The sequence below is a fragment of the Antedon mediterranea genome, chromosome 7, assembly GCF_964355755.1.
Source record: "Antedon mediterranea chromosome 7, ecAntMedi1.1, whole genome shotgun sequence".
NCBI classification, from domain to species: Eukaryota; Metazoa; Echinodermata; class Crinoidea; order Comatulida; family Antedonidae; genus Antedon; species Antedon mediterranea.
The window spans coordinates 14,167,268-14,182,637 of record NC_092676.1 but is presented as its reverse complement, the minus strand read 5'-3'; the positions used below and the strand labels follow the sequence as shown (position 1 = coordinate 14,182,637).

The following is a 15,370-nucleotide window of genomic DNA, read 5'->3' as shown; positions in this document are numbered from 1 at the left end:
ACTTTTATTAGCAAAATGATGCTTCAATCCAGAATGCAATGAATACAGTAAGTAAGGAAGAAGAACATTGTGATACTTACTATAAAGTATACTATACAAAACTAGTCTTTTGCAACTGTTGTTGCTTAGTTTTTTTTGTAGAAAATTCGATTTAAAACAAAATTATGGGTGATAATTTACCAGAAAGCTAAGTTTATAGGATGTTTTGGTCTAATATGACGTAATTTTACTGACTCCTCAGTGCAGCGAGAATTGCTCCAGAGTCCCACCAAAGAATTATTTAGACATTTTTGTGACCAATGTTTAAGAAATGTAAGGTACTAAGCTTCGTAGGCCTACTAAAGTACTTAAATGATGTATTATCAGAATAAGCTGTATGGTATAAAGCATGGAGTAAAGAATAAGAATTATTCTTTACTCCATGTATAAAGTAAATGACCTACTGATCCTATGTAAATTTATTAGTTATAATATTCAATTTGTTCAAACTGGTATAATAATCATTGACGTAGTAATCTGTGGGAGGGGTGTGGGCGCAGTGTGCAGACATCAATCTGCTTCAATGCTATGTTTTTAATAGTAGTAAGACTACTATGCAAATTGATTTAAAGGATAATTTGAATATTTTTATATTATGGCCTTCCCAGTGACCCCAGAGTAAGATACAAAATCAAATGTGCTCTTCTGAATCTTAAAGGTCATGTTTATATTTGTACTCGTACATTCTTATTCAAAATACCTATTAGATTAAGAGATTAGCATATTTTAGATGGCGTACTGAAATGACCTTTGACCTTGACACCAAAGACAAATCAAGTACATTATTCTGAATCTTTGGGGTCATATTTATAATTATACTCGTACTATAATACAATCATTCTTATACCATATATACTAATTTTAGTTTAATACATAAATCATCGTGTCTATTAGTCATTTCTGTACGACAATAACTATTATAGTCCTGCAGTACGTACATTTAAAAAAAAACATTTTTTTTAACGCTGAAATTACTGTGTATTCGATAACCATCTGCGAGAGAAGCGAGCGTACCATCTAGTTAACCATAATTTATATATAGATATGGTTGTACAGAATATAAACATTTACAAACTTTTCTTAGTTTCTAAATAAAAAAGAAAAAAATCAAAATTTAAAAGAAAATGTATTATCATTGTATTATATTGCATTGAGAAATACAAATTTCACTAGATCTTGAAAAAAGCAAATTGTTAGGATAAAATGATAATCATTTATTATTTGATGAGATCATAATAATCATCCCCCCCCCGCCTTATATCCTGCAAAAGAATATATGGTGGTATATACAGTGGTACATACATATTATTATGAAGGATATATGGGAGGTGTTCTAATTCTGATACGACTGCTGAGATAGCTAAACTATTGCTGTCTTTGAAGTATCTACAAGTCTGTTTGACTGTTTTGAGCAATTAAAGCTTTGGGTTCAGCTATATAGTGTAAGTCTTAGATTGCTGTTTGTATTTTGATTGTTTGTTACCACGACTATCTGTATAATCATTTAATTGATTTTGTTATCTTTTACTGTTTTTTTTGGAAAATAAACGTGGGTTAGATTATATAAGTTATATAATTTATCCTTTGTTTTTGCTACCTTCTGTTTGTGCCTTGCATGTAACAAAATGTTTGTTTATTGGCCCAACCCACTCAACAAACTAAAAGTATACTGTACTGCTTTTACCTAAATGTAATTAGTATTAACATCTTTACATTTAACGTAAATTTAAAGTAATATCTTGTTGGATTAGAAAATGTCTTCTAATAAAAAAACAGTGTCTGAGTAGAAAAGAGATGTGTATAACTCTCTAATAACCACGTCTATGTAAAGTAAAGTATACCCGCACATTTTGCAGGAAGTAGTCTAAAGTGAAATATAATTCGATCACTCCATATCAATCGATATTGTCGGTTTCGCACAATCATGATACAGTATGTCTTCTATTGTTATAGACTAGAGTCTTCTATTGGTCGGTATTATTGATGACGTTGCGAAGCAATCTCTCACCCTTTAAGTGATGTTGCCATTAACATATCCATAACAGACCAATTCAGATAGCCGGCTGATTATGTTTCTCTCAAAGACGATATCTCTTTTGGTAGTTGTAATTTTTATTGACGGAATTCGAGGTAAGCTTAAATAATCACACCATTATAATTAATAATATATCCGTTAATTAAGAGAATATCATTCGCTATACAGTAGATAATATCTACCGTCAAGTATAAATACAAAGTAAATGACTTTTTAAAAACTTCTGGCCTACCGTATTAAGATCAATATAATGTTAAAAGCTTCTCTAATACCTGTTGTATTTACAAACTTTTCATATTTTCTAATAAAATGAGATGTAGTATTTTGTAATAAAGTACGGTGGTAGTATTTTTGAAAGAATGCTCTAAATTACCGTTATATGCTTGTCCTTTTAATAAATAATTTCATATTATAATAAATAATTATCCAAATAATATTTTAATTTTACTGGTTAAGTTTAGTTCCACGCACAATTATTGTGTACCTGTATATATTTCAGGTTTTATCTTTAGGTTTTAGGGGAAAAGTATTCAAATGTGTTTTTTTATACTATCTTTCTACTTCTTGTATATTTATTTATAATTTACGGGTATAAAATACATTGTTGAGATACTCTTTTTTGTTGTGCGGTATAACAATGGAATAAGAGCTTAATTATTATCATTATCATTTCAAATTTAACGAGAGCTGCGGCTATGCATTCGAGGGAGAGGGGGGAGGGGGAGGTGGTAGATAGAGGCATAGACAGTTTCGTAAGTGTTGACAAAGAACCAGGCAATCGAGTAGCCTACTGGAAAAAATGTATGCGAGGAATTTCCAAAAAAGCGACAAAGTGACAAAGTCTGTAGAGGCATCGTTTCGAGATAATGTGACTAAAATATCTGTAGAGACTTTGTTTGGCCTTCAAATGAACCGGCTATAGGTTCCTAATAGCTAGCATAGGACAAATTTTTTTAGGGCACTATTGAGAAATAGGGTCGAGGGTCAAATGTCATATTTCCGATAATTTTTGCGTAAAATGTTTCATTAGAGCGAATATAAATATGTACATTCTGAATAAGGCTCTCTAGCATTAATGGTTTTCGAGATATGGGAAGACGGTAATTTCACCCGCTTATTTACATATTTCATGTAATTTGTACTACTAATTTGGATACTTTCGAGGTGTGTGACAAAGATGTGATTTTGGGAATTACCAATTCAAGATTTAGATTTTAGACTTACAATTTATTTCAAAACACAAAAATGAAATTAACTGTTTTTATTGAACATTAGAATAAACTGATATAGAAACAATTATAGTTCTTTTGAAAATTGCAGAATGATAGAAATTTAATTAACATGACACTGAAAAAGGGCGAGTTAAAGATTTTAGTAGGTAGGCCTAAAGTGCCCCTGTGACCTGCAGTTTCCGGATCTACAAAACCTAAATATTGTTCAAGTGTTATATATATATATTAACTCGAAATAATTCGAACAAGAGTGGCATAACCTAACTACACTCGTCTATCAAACAAGTCAGCGTCCTGTTGGCAGCCCAATAAAAGGTAACCACTCAAGGCACGGTAAGAGTCCATGGGGGAGAAAATATTGTGGTGAACGAAACTATGTATTCCAAAATAAGAAAATACAGGGCAAATCAATGTTGATACCTCCAACCACCATTCACTGATTTTTGATCCAGACTCTTAAATTAAACATGTTATTATAATTATTTACAGGTGAATGGGATTGTGTTGATACTGTTGCAAAACGATACAGCGGATACAACAATTCTGCTTGCACAAGATCATTAGACTGTTGGCCCTGCATTAACTGGGCTCAGTTAAATGTAACACTATACCTTACATATAATTTTACAGGTACGTTAATAATATCATACAGTTACAATCATGAATTGTTCTACCTAATTCTAATAGATGGCTGTGTTTTCTTCTGACCTAAGCCTAATTAAGTTATAAATATGGGTATGGGGCCGGTATAATTGGTTATCCGCACTTCACGATCTTTTTTTTCTATATTCTTCTTTCTTTCCACGAATTTTGTTCGCAGCGTATCTCTAATGTTTGGAATTATAGGATTGTATAACTTTGTCGTTTTTGATGAAAAAGTTCAAAAATTCGTCAAAATTATGCATTTTTTTAAACAGTCATAGTTTCTAAACTACATGGTGAAGTTTATTTTTATTACATATTCTGGAAATAGAGTTGTAGATATCGGATCATACAATGATTAATATGGCTAACCGGACATTGTGACGTCATCGTATGGCCACTCGAATATAAATATAGGATGTTTGTCTCTGACCGAAATTACTGAATATGTTTAAAAATGTTGAAATGTTTTTAAAAAAACATTTATATTTTTTTAATTTACACGTGCGTAGCCTGTCACTTTTGACGTGCTCGTATAACGTAATTTCGAGTTGAAAAGTAAGTCAAGAAAACAGAAATCGGCCAAAAAGAGTGCGCAATAACATTTAACGCGCAGTGGGCGCGCAAAAATCTGCGCACTCATGGCAGTTTTGTAAACGCTTAAAATTGCCTGAAACGTACTCTTATTTCATCGAAAATAAATTTTGAAAATGTTAAGCGCGCGTACGCATGCGTTACATGCGCTACGCACGCAATTGTATTGCCATATGATGATTTATGCCCTGAAATTTATGAGCACCAAATTTTATTTAATTGTGATTCATGGTTGTGAAGATATGATTACAAACGTGATTTCGTTAAATCGTGCGTAGACCGCGTAATTTTTTATTTTTTATTGCGCACCGTGAAAACATAACCACATCGATTCCTGGCCATAAGGAATATACTGTGAAAAATTGACTTAGCTAGATTAAACTGATATCAAGATAAGGTCAGAAAGCGATAAAACGCATAGTGATACCGGACCGACAGACAGACCGACTGACCGACCGACATAGTGAGTGACTGACTATTCCACGCGACTAAAAATGATTTTAATAGGTTCATTCTATAACTGATAGGGGTACTCGCAAGAATGATTAGGAGTCCTTTTTAGAACTGATATTAAGGTGTCTTCTATTAAAGGAGTCCTCAAAAACTGATATAAGAGATCCTCTTGGGAAATAAGGTGCTTCAGATGTATAGAGTAGTAAGAGTAAGAGTGGGTTGGATAGAGATACTCTTCAGCATAATGTAGATATTTGATATCTGTGGTCGAGGGAATAATATGTTTAAATATTATATAGGAGGAAGTTCGTCTCGAGTTGAAATTGCAGAGGTTAATGTGGAATCGGACCTTGGTATTTTGTTTGATCGGAAACTAGATTTCTCAGCTCATTCTGTTAAAGTTGCGAATAGCAGCTAATAGAAGATTGAGTCTGATCAAAAGATCAATTAAATACCTTGATAGCGCGGTATAGTTTACTGTCTATGATTCGACCGGTTATGGGATATTGTATGGTATTAAATATGAAAAAACCACATTTGACGTTATGGACGGGACATTTTTAATCCAATTTATTTCATAAACTATGTATCTTATTACTGTTTTATCAACAGATATGTCTAAATAATACATAATCAAGTATTTATTTAAAAAAAAAATTTATTTCATATGCATTTCAAATTCATAAATGTTGCGTACGCGTCCGTTTAAGGTGTTTTTTACATTTATTTTCTCCTCCTGAGGACTATATATCATTATATTATGAACACATTTTTTGACAATTTTATATTTTGATGAAAATATCATATTTCACAAGTATATTGTTACGGACGGGACATTTTGTTACGGACGGTACATATTATATAAATCCTAATTATTTCACAAACCATGAATCTTTTAAACATTACTATATGACCCTATTGTACATAGTCAAGCATTTTATAACACATATTTTGTTTATTAAATTTCATATATACATTTCAAAATTCATAATTGTCCCATCCGCGACATATAATAGTAGTTTTATTGTGTTTTTTACATTTCAGTTAAAAGTATTGATACCACAATTTAATAATTTGTTTTCCCCCTTTAAAAACTATATGCCATAAATTATAAACAAATATTTTTTAACTCTTGGTGAAAATATCATATTTCAAAATTATATTGAGTAACGGGACATACATTTTTGTTAAGGACGGGACATATCATTTAAATCATTTTTATTTAAAAAAAACCATGCATCTTGTTTACATTTCCCCGCATCAATATAATGTAGTTAACTTTTTTATTTTACAGTAATCTCCAATTTTTCATAATAAAATATTTTATTAAAATTGTTTGTTATTTTCATACTTCCATTTCAAAATATAAAATTGTTACTTCTGAGACATTTTGTTTGGGGTTTTTCCTCAGTTGTGTTTATTGAAATAATGGTTCCAAAATTGTTATTTATTTCTTAATTTTCAACACTTAGGCCTAGTTTTTTAAAAGTAAGGACATATAAATAATATTTATTAATCTCTAATTATTCCAAAACTAAATCACATAATTCTAACTATGCCAAACCCCAATAAAAGATTTAATGCAAAGCTCAATACATTACTTTTTTAATTTATTTGGAAATTAGTGAGAAAATAAGTAGATAACAAATTTGTAAAGATCACAGTCAAGGCGGTTTTAATATGGTTCATATAGAAGATTTTCAGTCCTTAAAGTTAACATGGATCCGGAGATACATGTTTTCGTCAGGTAAATGGAAATCTCTTTCTAATTTTGTTGTTCCTCTTATGAGTGGTATAATATCGGGAAAAAGTGTTTTTGGAATGATGTTGTAACTGCCTGGAATAATCTGAATCAAAGTAATTACCCAGAAACAAATATAGATATCCCAAGAATATTTTTGTGGGGAAATAACGAAATAAAAGGCCAGTGTTTTTTAAACAAGGCCATATAGATGGCTGCAGTCGCGTGCTCATTAGTGTTTACCGACCGACCGACCAACCTACAAACTGACCGAAATTGCGTAGCCTGTCACTTTTGACGTGCTCGTATAACGTAATTTCGAGTTGAAAAGTAAGTCAAGAAAACAGAAATCGGGCAAAAAGAGTACGTAATAACATTTAACGCGCAGTGCGCGCGCAAAAGTCTGCGCACTCATGGCAATTTTGTAAACGCTTAAAATTGCCTGAAACGTACTCTTATTTCATCGAAAATAAACTTTGAAAATTTTAAGACGTAATTGTATTGCCATATGATGATTTATGCCCTGAAATTTAAGAGTACCAATTGGATTTAATTGTGATTCATGGTTGTGAAGATATGATTACAAACGTGATTTCGTTAAATCGTGCGTAGACCACGTAATTTGTTATTGCGCACCGTGAAAACATAACCACATCGATTCCTGGCCAAGGAATATACTGTGAAAAATTGACTTAGCTAGATCAAACTGATATCAAGATAAGGTCATATACAAGTTAGTGTTTACCGACCGACCAACCGACCGACATACTGAGCTGTAGAGTCGCGTTGCACGCGACTAAAAATGGTATGAAAAGGGAATAGTTTATACTAACGATGTATTACGTTCAGAAAAAATTATTTTATGTCAAGGGAACACTTAAAAAACATTATAATATTCAATGTAACTTTTTACAGTACCAAGGTATAATTAATTCAACAAAACATAGTTATATATAAATAATTTGACTAAACTGCAAACACCAATAAAAGTAAATATTATTTACGTAAATAGATTGTTACTTAGATTATTGTGTTCGATATACTTAGCTTTTAATAATTTCAGTTTGTGTTTATTTGGAATTGAATAATAAATATCAATATTTAATAACACGATTATCTTCAGAACGTCCTGCAAATTAGCCTTGCGTATTACAGACCACGCGAACCTAATTTGGAAATTGCATTTAATTTGGAGTTACACATACCTGCAATCGTCTCAGGTTGAGCAGTGCGATAGCGTATGCATAAATATCTTCATTTGAAGCACCATGCTGATGACAACCCTGCTTTACACCCTTTTCCATTTTAAAAAGGTTCAATTCTGAGAGGGAATTTCTGTATTGATAAATTTCGGTGGACAACCTATTTCAGAACTCTTTTGTAAGATCGACCAATGTCACGTGCAACCGTTCGGTCGTGTGTGCAGTCATAGTTTTCTCCTTCTAATGTTCTAATTATTTATTTTTATTTTTACGGGTCTCTCCCATCTTTATTCATTCAATCTTTATTCATTCAATAATGTATATACAAAATTCATTATTATATAATTATAATAAAATAATATTATAGAAGAAGTTGTTAATATAAGACAGCACACAAACAATCTTTTTATAGTACTGTATACAAATATTGCACATACATTAAAATAGGCCTAAACTTTATAATATTATACCTTATGAATAAAAAAAACATTCATTTTTTTATTTATAGAATTTTTCAAGTAAGTAATACGTTTCATTATTTTTATACATAATTGTTGTTTATAGCATTGATAATATGTATTTTCTTATATTTTTTTCATTTATAAAGAGATGATGAAGTGAGGCATATTTCCATTTATTTAGTTGTTTTAATACATTAGCTTTGTATATACTTAGCAAACCAATTGAAAACACATGATCTACATATGTATTTCCAGTGCCAAGTATTATATTTTTTAAATTTGCCTCGATATTGAATTTAGTTATTGTATGCTCATTTATGTAAAGCCACAAATTATTTGCTTCCGCACATTCAAAAAATAAATGTGCATCATCTTCAACACAGTCGCATTGTGGACATTTGTTTTATGTTTACAATTTTCCATATACATAACCTCTTTCTAGTTGGAATAATCCTATGTAGTAACTTAAAGTTAATTTGTTTGAGCTTGTTTTCCTTAATTAATTTTATTTTACGCTCCCAGGTTAATTTCCAATAAATTGTAGTATTAAAGTACAACTGCCACTTTATTTGACATTTTAGTTCTATATCTTTTTTAGTCGCGTGGACGCGACTCTATAGTTCACTATGTCGGTCGGTCTGTCTGTCGGTCCGGTATCACTATGCGTTTTATCGCTTTTCTGTACTTTTTGAACTGTTTTGATGTCAACATGTGGGCATTTACGTGAAATTGTGCACCTCCTATTGTGAATGACGCTAGAGTTGCGCAACGTGATTTACGCGTGATTTAACGATTTTCTCGTATTTAACATAGGTCAAAAACCAAATAACATTTTAAATTGAAACTTTGCAAAAGTTTAATTTATATCAGGCGCTAACTTTCTGTTGAAAAAAAATGTGTGTTTTACACAAAGTTACGCGCGCACGCGCATTTAAGATTTTACAATGCGCAAAATTAATTTTTAATCAACTTTCTACGCGTTTCTTGTCATTTTGAGCATGTCAAAATTCCCATACGCGCGCAAATTTTTACGCGCGCGGTGCGCACGTAGCGTTAAATACATACTTTTTTCGCGTGATTTATGTTTTTGCAGCCTTTTCTAATACTTTTACCAACTTTTAAACAATTTCGACTTAAAATTACGTCATACGAGCACGTCGAATTGGATAATTTGCGCACGTTTTTGATGAAAAAGTTAAAAAATTCGTCAAAATTATGCCTTTTTAGTCGCGTGGACGCGACTCTATAGTTCACTATGTTGGTCGGTCTGTCTGTCGGTCTGTCTGTCGGTCCGGTATCATATACTTTTATATGTATTATCCACTTTTTTCATAATTTTCTTCTATTTTAACTATTCCTCTCTAGGCTACATTAAAAAAAACCCAAAAAACAAACAAATGAAAATGTGTGAACTATTTTAAAACGGGATAGATGATAATGATGATCCTGTCAAGTGTATAGCAAAATATAAGAAAATTAATGAAAAAAGGAGTAATACAGAATTCATATATGTAAAAATGTTACTTATGAACTGTAACTACATTTACAAGTTAAATAATACGATTTTATGTAATATGAGATAATATGAATGTGAATAAAAGTGGTGTTTGCGCCACAAAAGAGAGAAAAAAGAAGAAAAAAAAACCGAACAAAAAGAAAACAATAGGTTTATGTCTCTGTACAAAACACACAAGTGCATATATTCGAGTAGCCTACATGATAATAATCCTATAAATGTTTATTATTACAAATGGAAGTGAACTAAAGTTTTGCCTAACCTATCGACTCACCTCTTCTAAACCGTCTCGGCAAAGTCAAGTCGCCCCACGTCAAGTTTGCCCACAGTCAACTTTGCCCCATGTCAAGTCGGCCTCAAGTCAACTCGGCCTTACGTCATCTCGGCCTCAAGCCAACTCGGCCTCACGTCAACTCGGCCAAATACTAATCGGTCAACTTGGCCCTATTAAAGTATGGAATGCAGGTGTAGTAAGGTTAGGTCTAGACATAGGCCTAGGCCTAGACAAAATAAAACGGAAAATTCAATATAAATTTAGTTTTCTTTTAATTGATAGTTAGGCCTAGTATTTATTTATTTTATATTAATATTATTAGTTGTTATGTTATGTGTTTGTTAGTAGGCTAGCCTAGGCCTATTTTGATACAAACAAGGATGTCCCCAGAATATTCTTAGATATACCTATATTAGATAGATATTATTAGTACAGTAAAAACTAATGTTTATAAAAACTTTGGCCGAGACGGTTTAAGGCCGACTTGGATCGAAATCCAATAATGCTGCCGTTTGCGATGTTCTGCTTATATAGTCATGAATGACGCTCTAGCGATTCTTCCACATTTGATCCAGACGTTTTAAAAAATATTGAATAAGTCATATTTCAGTAAATATTTGGGTTATGAACTTTTTATATAGCCCATAACTATATTCGTTGCAAGATTGATGCTGACTGAAAAATTCACACCGATTGGATGTAGTACCGGAGCGTGCATAGTTACGACTACATCTCGAAGGTCCCGAGTAAATGTGCCCTTCTCCCAACAGTAGACCAGGAACTTGTGGACTTTAGAGTGTACAGTTTGACCATCATGCTTCCAAATCTCAGAATAAACATAACAACATAACAAATTTTCTTGAAATACATTATAAAGCTTCACAGCATAGGAAAGATGAGTCTCTAACGTCTATTTAATTACAATTATAAACATCATTTGTAATATGATTATGAGATCCAACATGTTCCAGTGATAATACACAATAGCATATATATACTGATTTAGCTCTAATTGTCATATAATTCATTGTTTGTTGACCATGTATCTATCGAATGCATAAAATGTCTAGGCCATATTTATTAGTAACAATTGGATAGTTTTATTGTACTCTGACAATGATTCTTATAATAATTTTCTCTGTAATTTTGGTTAATGGGAATTATTATTGATTACATTTACAATATTAAGTGTATAGTTGTTGATTTCAGTTTCTTTTCTACGGCAAAACCGTCGTATTTATATAAAGCAGAAATATGACGTTTGATGGATATTAGAGATATCGACGTGTTCTCCTATCATATGGACACAGGTTTGAACTAAGTTGGCCGTTGGTGGCGATAGCCATTTTAGTTGTGTTACTTTTTGGACCGCCCGTGTGAAGGTGCAGTAGCAAAATAAAAATTATACTGCAAATTAAAGATTAAATTAAATACACGCCATTAAGCATCCGAGTATATTGTGGGGAATAGTATATAAAATTACATAGGGAGAACAGATGATAAGACCTTTTGAAATCGAGTGAAACCCCGATAGCCGAGTTATTGAGTAAGCTGGCAGGAATAACTGTGGGCTATCTGTGTACCCTGAGATACTTCTGCCCATGTTGCAACGTCTTCCTTTTTTGGCCGAAACGACCCACTCTGTCACAGAAGTTAGTTTCAAAAGATGTTCAAACTAAATAATGTATTAATTATACCAATTAGGATGGTATTTATTTGAATAAACGCCGAACACCTTCCCAATAAAACATCACTTAGAATAATAATAGCATTTTGTTTATAACACAATTATACTATTTATGGTAGAATTCATCGGACTTTATCTACAATTTACCAAGCATTTGTTATTCTTTTTTACCACTTTTCATATATTAAGAGGATTTTATTTGACTAGATGGTTCTCGAATACATAGTAATTTCAGCGTAAAAACCTGGCGATTTCAAATCTACGTACCGCATGACTATAATACATTGTCGTTTACAAAAACAAATAAATAGACACAATGATTTATGTTGTCAACCAAAATTAGTACCCTGCGAATTATTTCTAAAAGGGAAACTTGTCACGAAATGAAACGAAATGTTTGATTTGGACTCATTTAAACAAACTCAATTTATGTTTTGTATCTAACATTAGGGTTGAGGGTTGGGGATGAGGATAGATACAAAGAGGAACAATTTTTTAATATATTCTTTATATTAAATTATTCTTTATTATCCACTAAGTAACAAAATAATTTTTTATAGGCCTATAAATAATATACCACTAAATAGAGTAAAACATTTCCGATTTAATAACTGTTAAAATTGTCACTGTTATAGTAGATTGAAATAGTAAAGTACATGTAACGATACACCACTACTACGTTTATATTTGTAGTAATTATTAATTAAACCATGCAAGCATGGTTAAACCAAATAATTTGGAATGTTACATTCATTGCAAATCAATATATTTGTATAAACGTATATTAAATCTATCAAAATAGTATTTTTTAAAGAAAATCGGCCTGTCTTCAACATTATGATACTGTACTCGAGCTGTTCAACCAGTTTCAGCCATTAAAAACAATTATCGTAGGAGGAGATAGGAAAATGCGAATCATCTTCGTATTATTGTATGCGGGTATTTTTCAAGATGGACATGCATTAGACAATGTATACCAAGATCGGAAAACACCCCTATTTGGGGCAAATCGTTGAACCTAAATTAGTTTTAATTGTCAATAACTAATTATCGAACTCAATTTAATTAGTAAACAGGGTTACATCAGGTGGTTAAAATCAGTATCGAAAGTACAAACCAACTTTATATACCATCGAGTAAACATTCTAGAAATAACGCGCGATTTACCGAATTTTGCCCTTACGTAAATTTATATATAGATTATAAATGTTACCATATTATTAAAACAAAAAAATTAGACGTATCCCTCGAATAAGCACCTCCGTCAAATAAACTCCGCCTTTCCACCTCCGCCCTACAAGGGCTCTACCAAACAATAAACGCTATACTTTAAAATGTTATTAATCATCTAAGACACTGTGAAGCAGAGAAGGCCCCTAGGTTTAGTTTTACACTACCAAGACACTGAAACAGAGAAGGCCCCTAGGTTTAGTTTTACACTACTAAACAATAAAAACTATACTTTAAAATGTTATTGATGATCTAAGACACTGTGAAACAGAGTATGTTTAGTTTTACGAATATCAAGCATTTTAATAATGGTAACCGACAGAAAACGTCCTCCTGCCACCGGACTAATAAGCCATTTAAATGTCACGATGGAAATTGATAAAACGAACAATTATTTAACCTAATATAATCATAATTTTAAAAAAAGTAGTAAACTGGAAGCACATTGTCTGAAATTCAATGTGTTTTTATTTGATTTACTGTTTTATTATTTTTTAAATAACCTGATTAAAACATAAAATGACTTGTCAATGTTTAATTTTAGTATTCTATATTTTTTTTGCATGAAAAAGAAAGGGACTGTAAAATATAAACGTAATATCCTTTATAGTATCCGATTAGATCATAGTTCAAGAATTTAGATTTTCACTCCGATGAAGTACATGGTGACTGAGTTGTTCCATCCAACCCAATATATTTATAGAAAAGAAAATATCACCTAGAAGGGACACAGACCAAGACTATCAAGTTGTTTGATAGCCTTGCACACTAGACTAATGATAGTGGTCTATTCTGTTGGCTAGAGGAAAGATTAACAAAATCAGGAGACACCTCAACATCTTGTGATTAAGTTCTTGACATGGCCACAAGTTTGAACATTGAAGTAGTGAAGGGAAAAACGGGTTAAAAGCAACAAAATACAGTACATGGGATATGAGAGGTCTACACTACGTACATTGGGTATGCATGTCTACCTATATCCAGTGAACACAAAAATCGATGTTAATATTAAATATTCTCATGCCTAAGGTGGGATTTTAACGCATTTCTAATTATACCAATGAGTTCCACAGTTTTGGACAATTTTGGGGTAGGGAACACAAATATCTGTAAGTGCAGTTTCCTTGCTCATAATTTTTGGTATCAATGTATAAAGAAATGACTCTTTATTTTGATGTAAGTTGATTGTAATTAGATAATTGATGACGTCACATAATGACATAAGGTTGTTTTTTTAAGATGTATTGTCCCCAAAAACATGGAAAAGGAAGATTAATTACATCAGACTTGGAATAGGTTATTTTGTAGGTTTAATCAAGTTAATCAATTGCGTAGAAAAAAAAACGAAGAAAAAATTATGTTTTCATTAAAATGACAAAATAAATTCAACCAAAAGCCATTGGCTGGCAGCCAATTTGACTATTTTTTGCTTTAAATTACAGTTTTTTTAGGTAAATAATTTTTTTTTTCGATTCAAGTTTTGGTCAAAGTGGATAACTATTTTGGTTGAAATGTCAGCCTTTTTGACTTGTTCTGTTACACAAATAATGTAAAATATTATTTGAACATTTACTGTTACTTATAGAATTGAATTTCTATCTCCATAACATCCTTTAATGCCATAAACTTACAATATTTAAAAAAAAATTGTCAAAATGCCGGTCATTTTGAAATTGCTGCCAACACCCCTTGCCTATGAAAAAAATTGAGCAAACACTTTTTGGTTTCAGTGATTTCTATTCTACAACATATCCAATTTTTACAAAATATATGTAAATAAAAGTTTTAAAAAAGTATTTTACTGGTATGCGGCCATTTTAGATAAAATGGTTGTCATATTGGATAAAATGGCAGCCATTTTGGGCATAATGGCGGCCATTTTGGCTTGTTAAGTTACACAAATGATTTATTGTTACTTTTATGATTCAATTTCTATCTTTTAATGTCATAAACTTAAAATATTTAAATATTTTAAACAATTTTGTCCAAAATGGCGGCCATTTTTAAATGGCTGCCAACCCCCTTTGCGTATGAAAAAAATGGAGCAATTACTTTTGGATTCAGTGATGTCTATTCTACAACATATCCAATTTTTACCAAATATATGTAAATAAAAGTTTAAAAAAAAATATTTGATTGATATATGTGACCATTTTAGATAAAATGGTGGCCATACTGGACAAAATGGCAGCCATTTTAGGCATAATTGCGGCCAGTTTGGATTGTTCAGTTACAAAAATGATGTGATATATTATTTGAACATT

At 31.5% G+C, this 15,370-nt stretch overlaps 1 protein-coding gene across 1 annotated transcript in view; it reads left to right on the top strand.

Moving 5' to 3' along the window:
• Positions 1–15,370, top strand: part of LOC140055431 (uncharacterized) — a 64,707-nt gene that overhangs the window by 5,524 nt on the left and 43,813 nt on the right. Inside the window, exons 2-3 of the mRNA XM_072100769.1 lie at positions 2,085–2,169; positions 3,796–3,936. Of these exons, the coding sequence (XP_071956870.1) occupies positions 2,085–2,169; positions 3,796–3,936 (226 nt within the window). The remainder of the gene's footprint in view (positions 1–2,084; positions 2,170–3,795; positions 3,937–15,370) is intronic.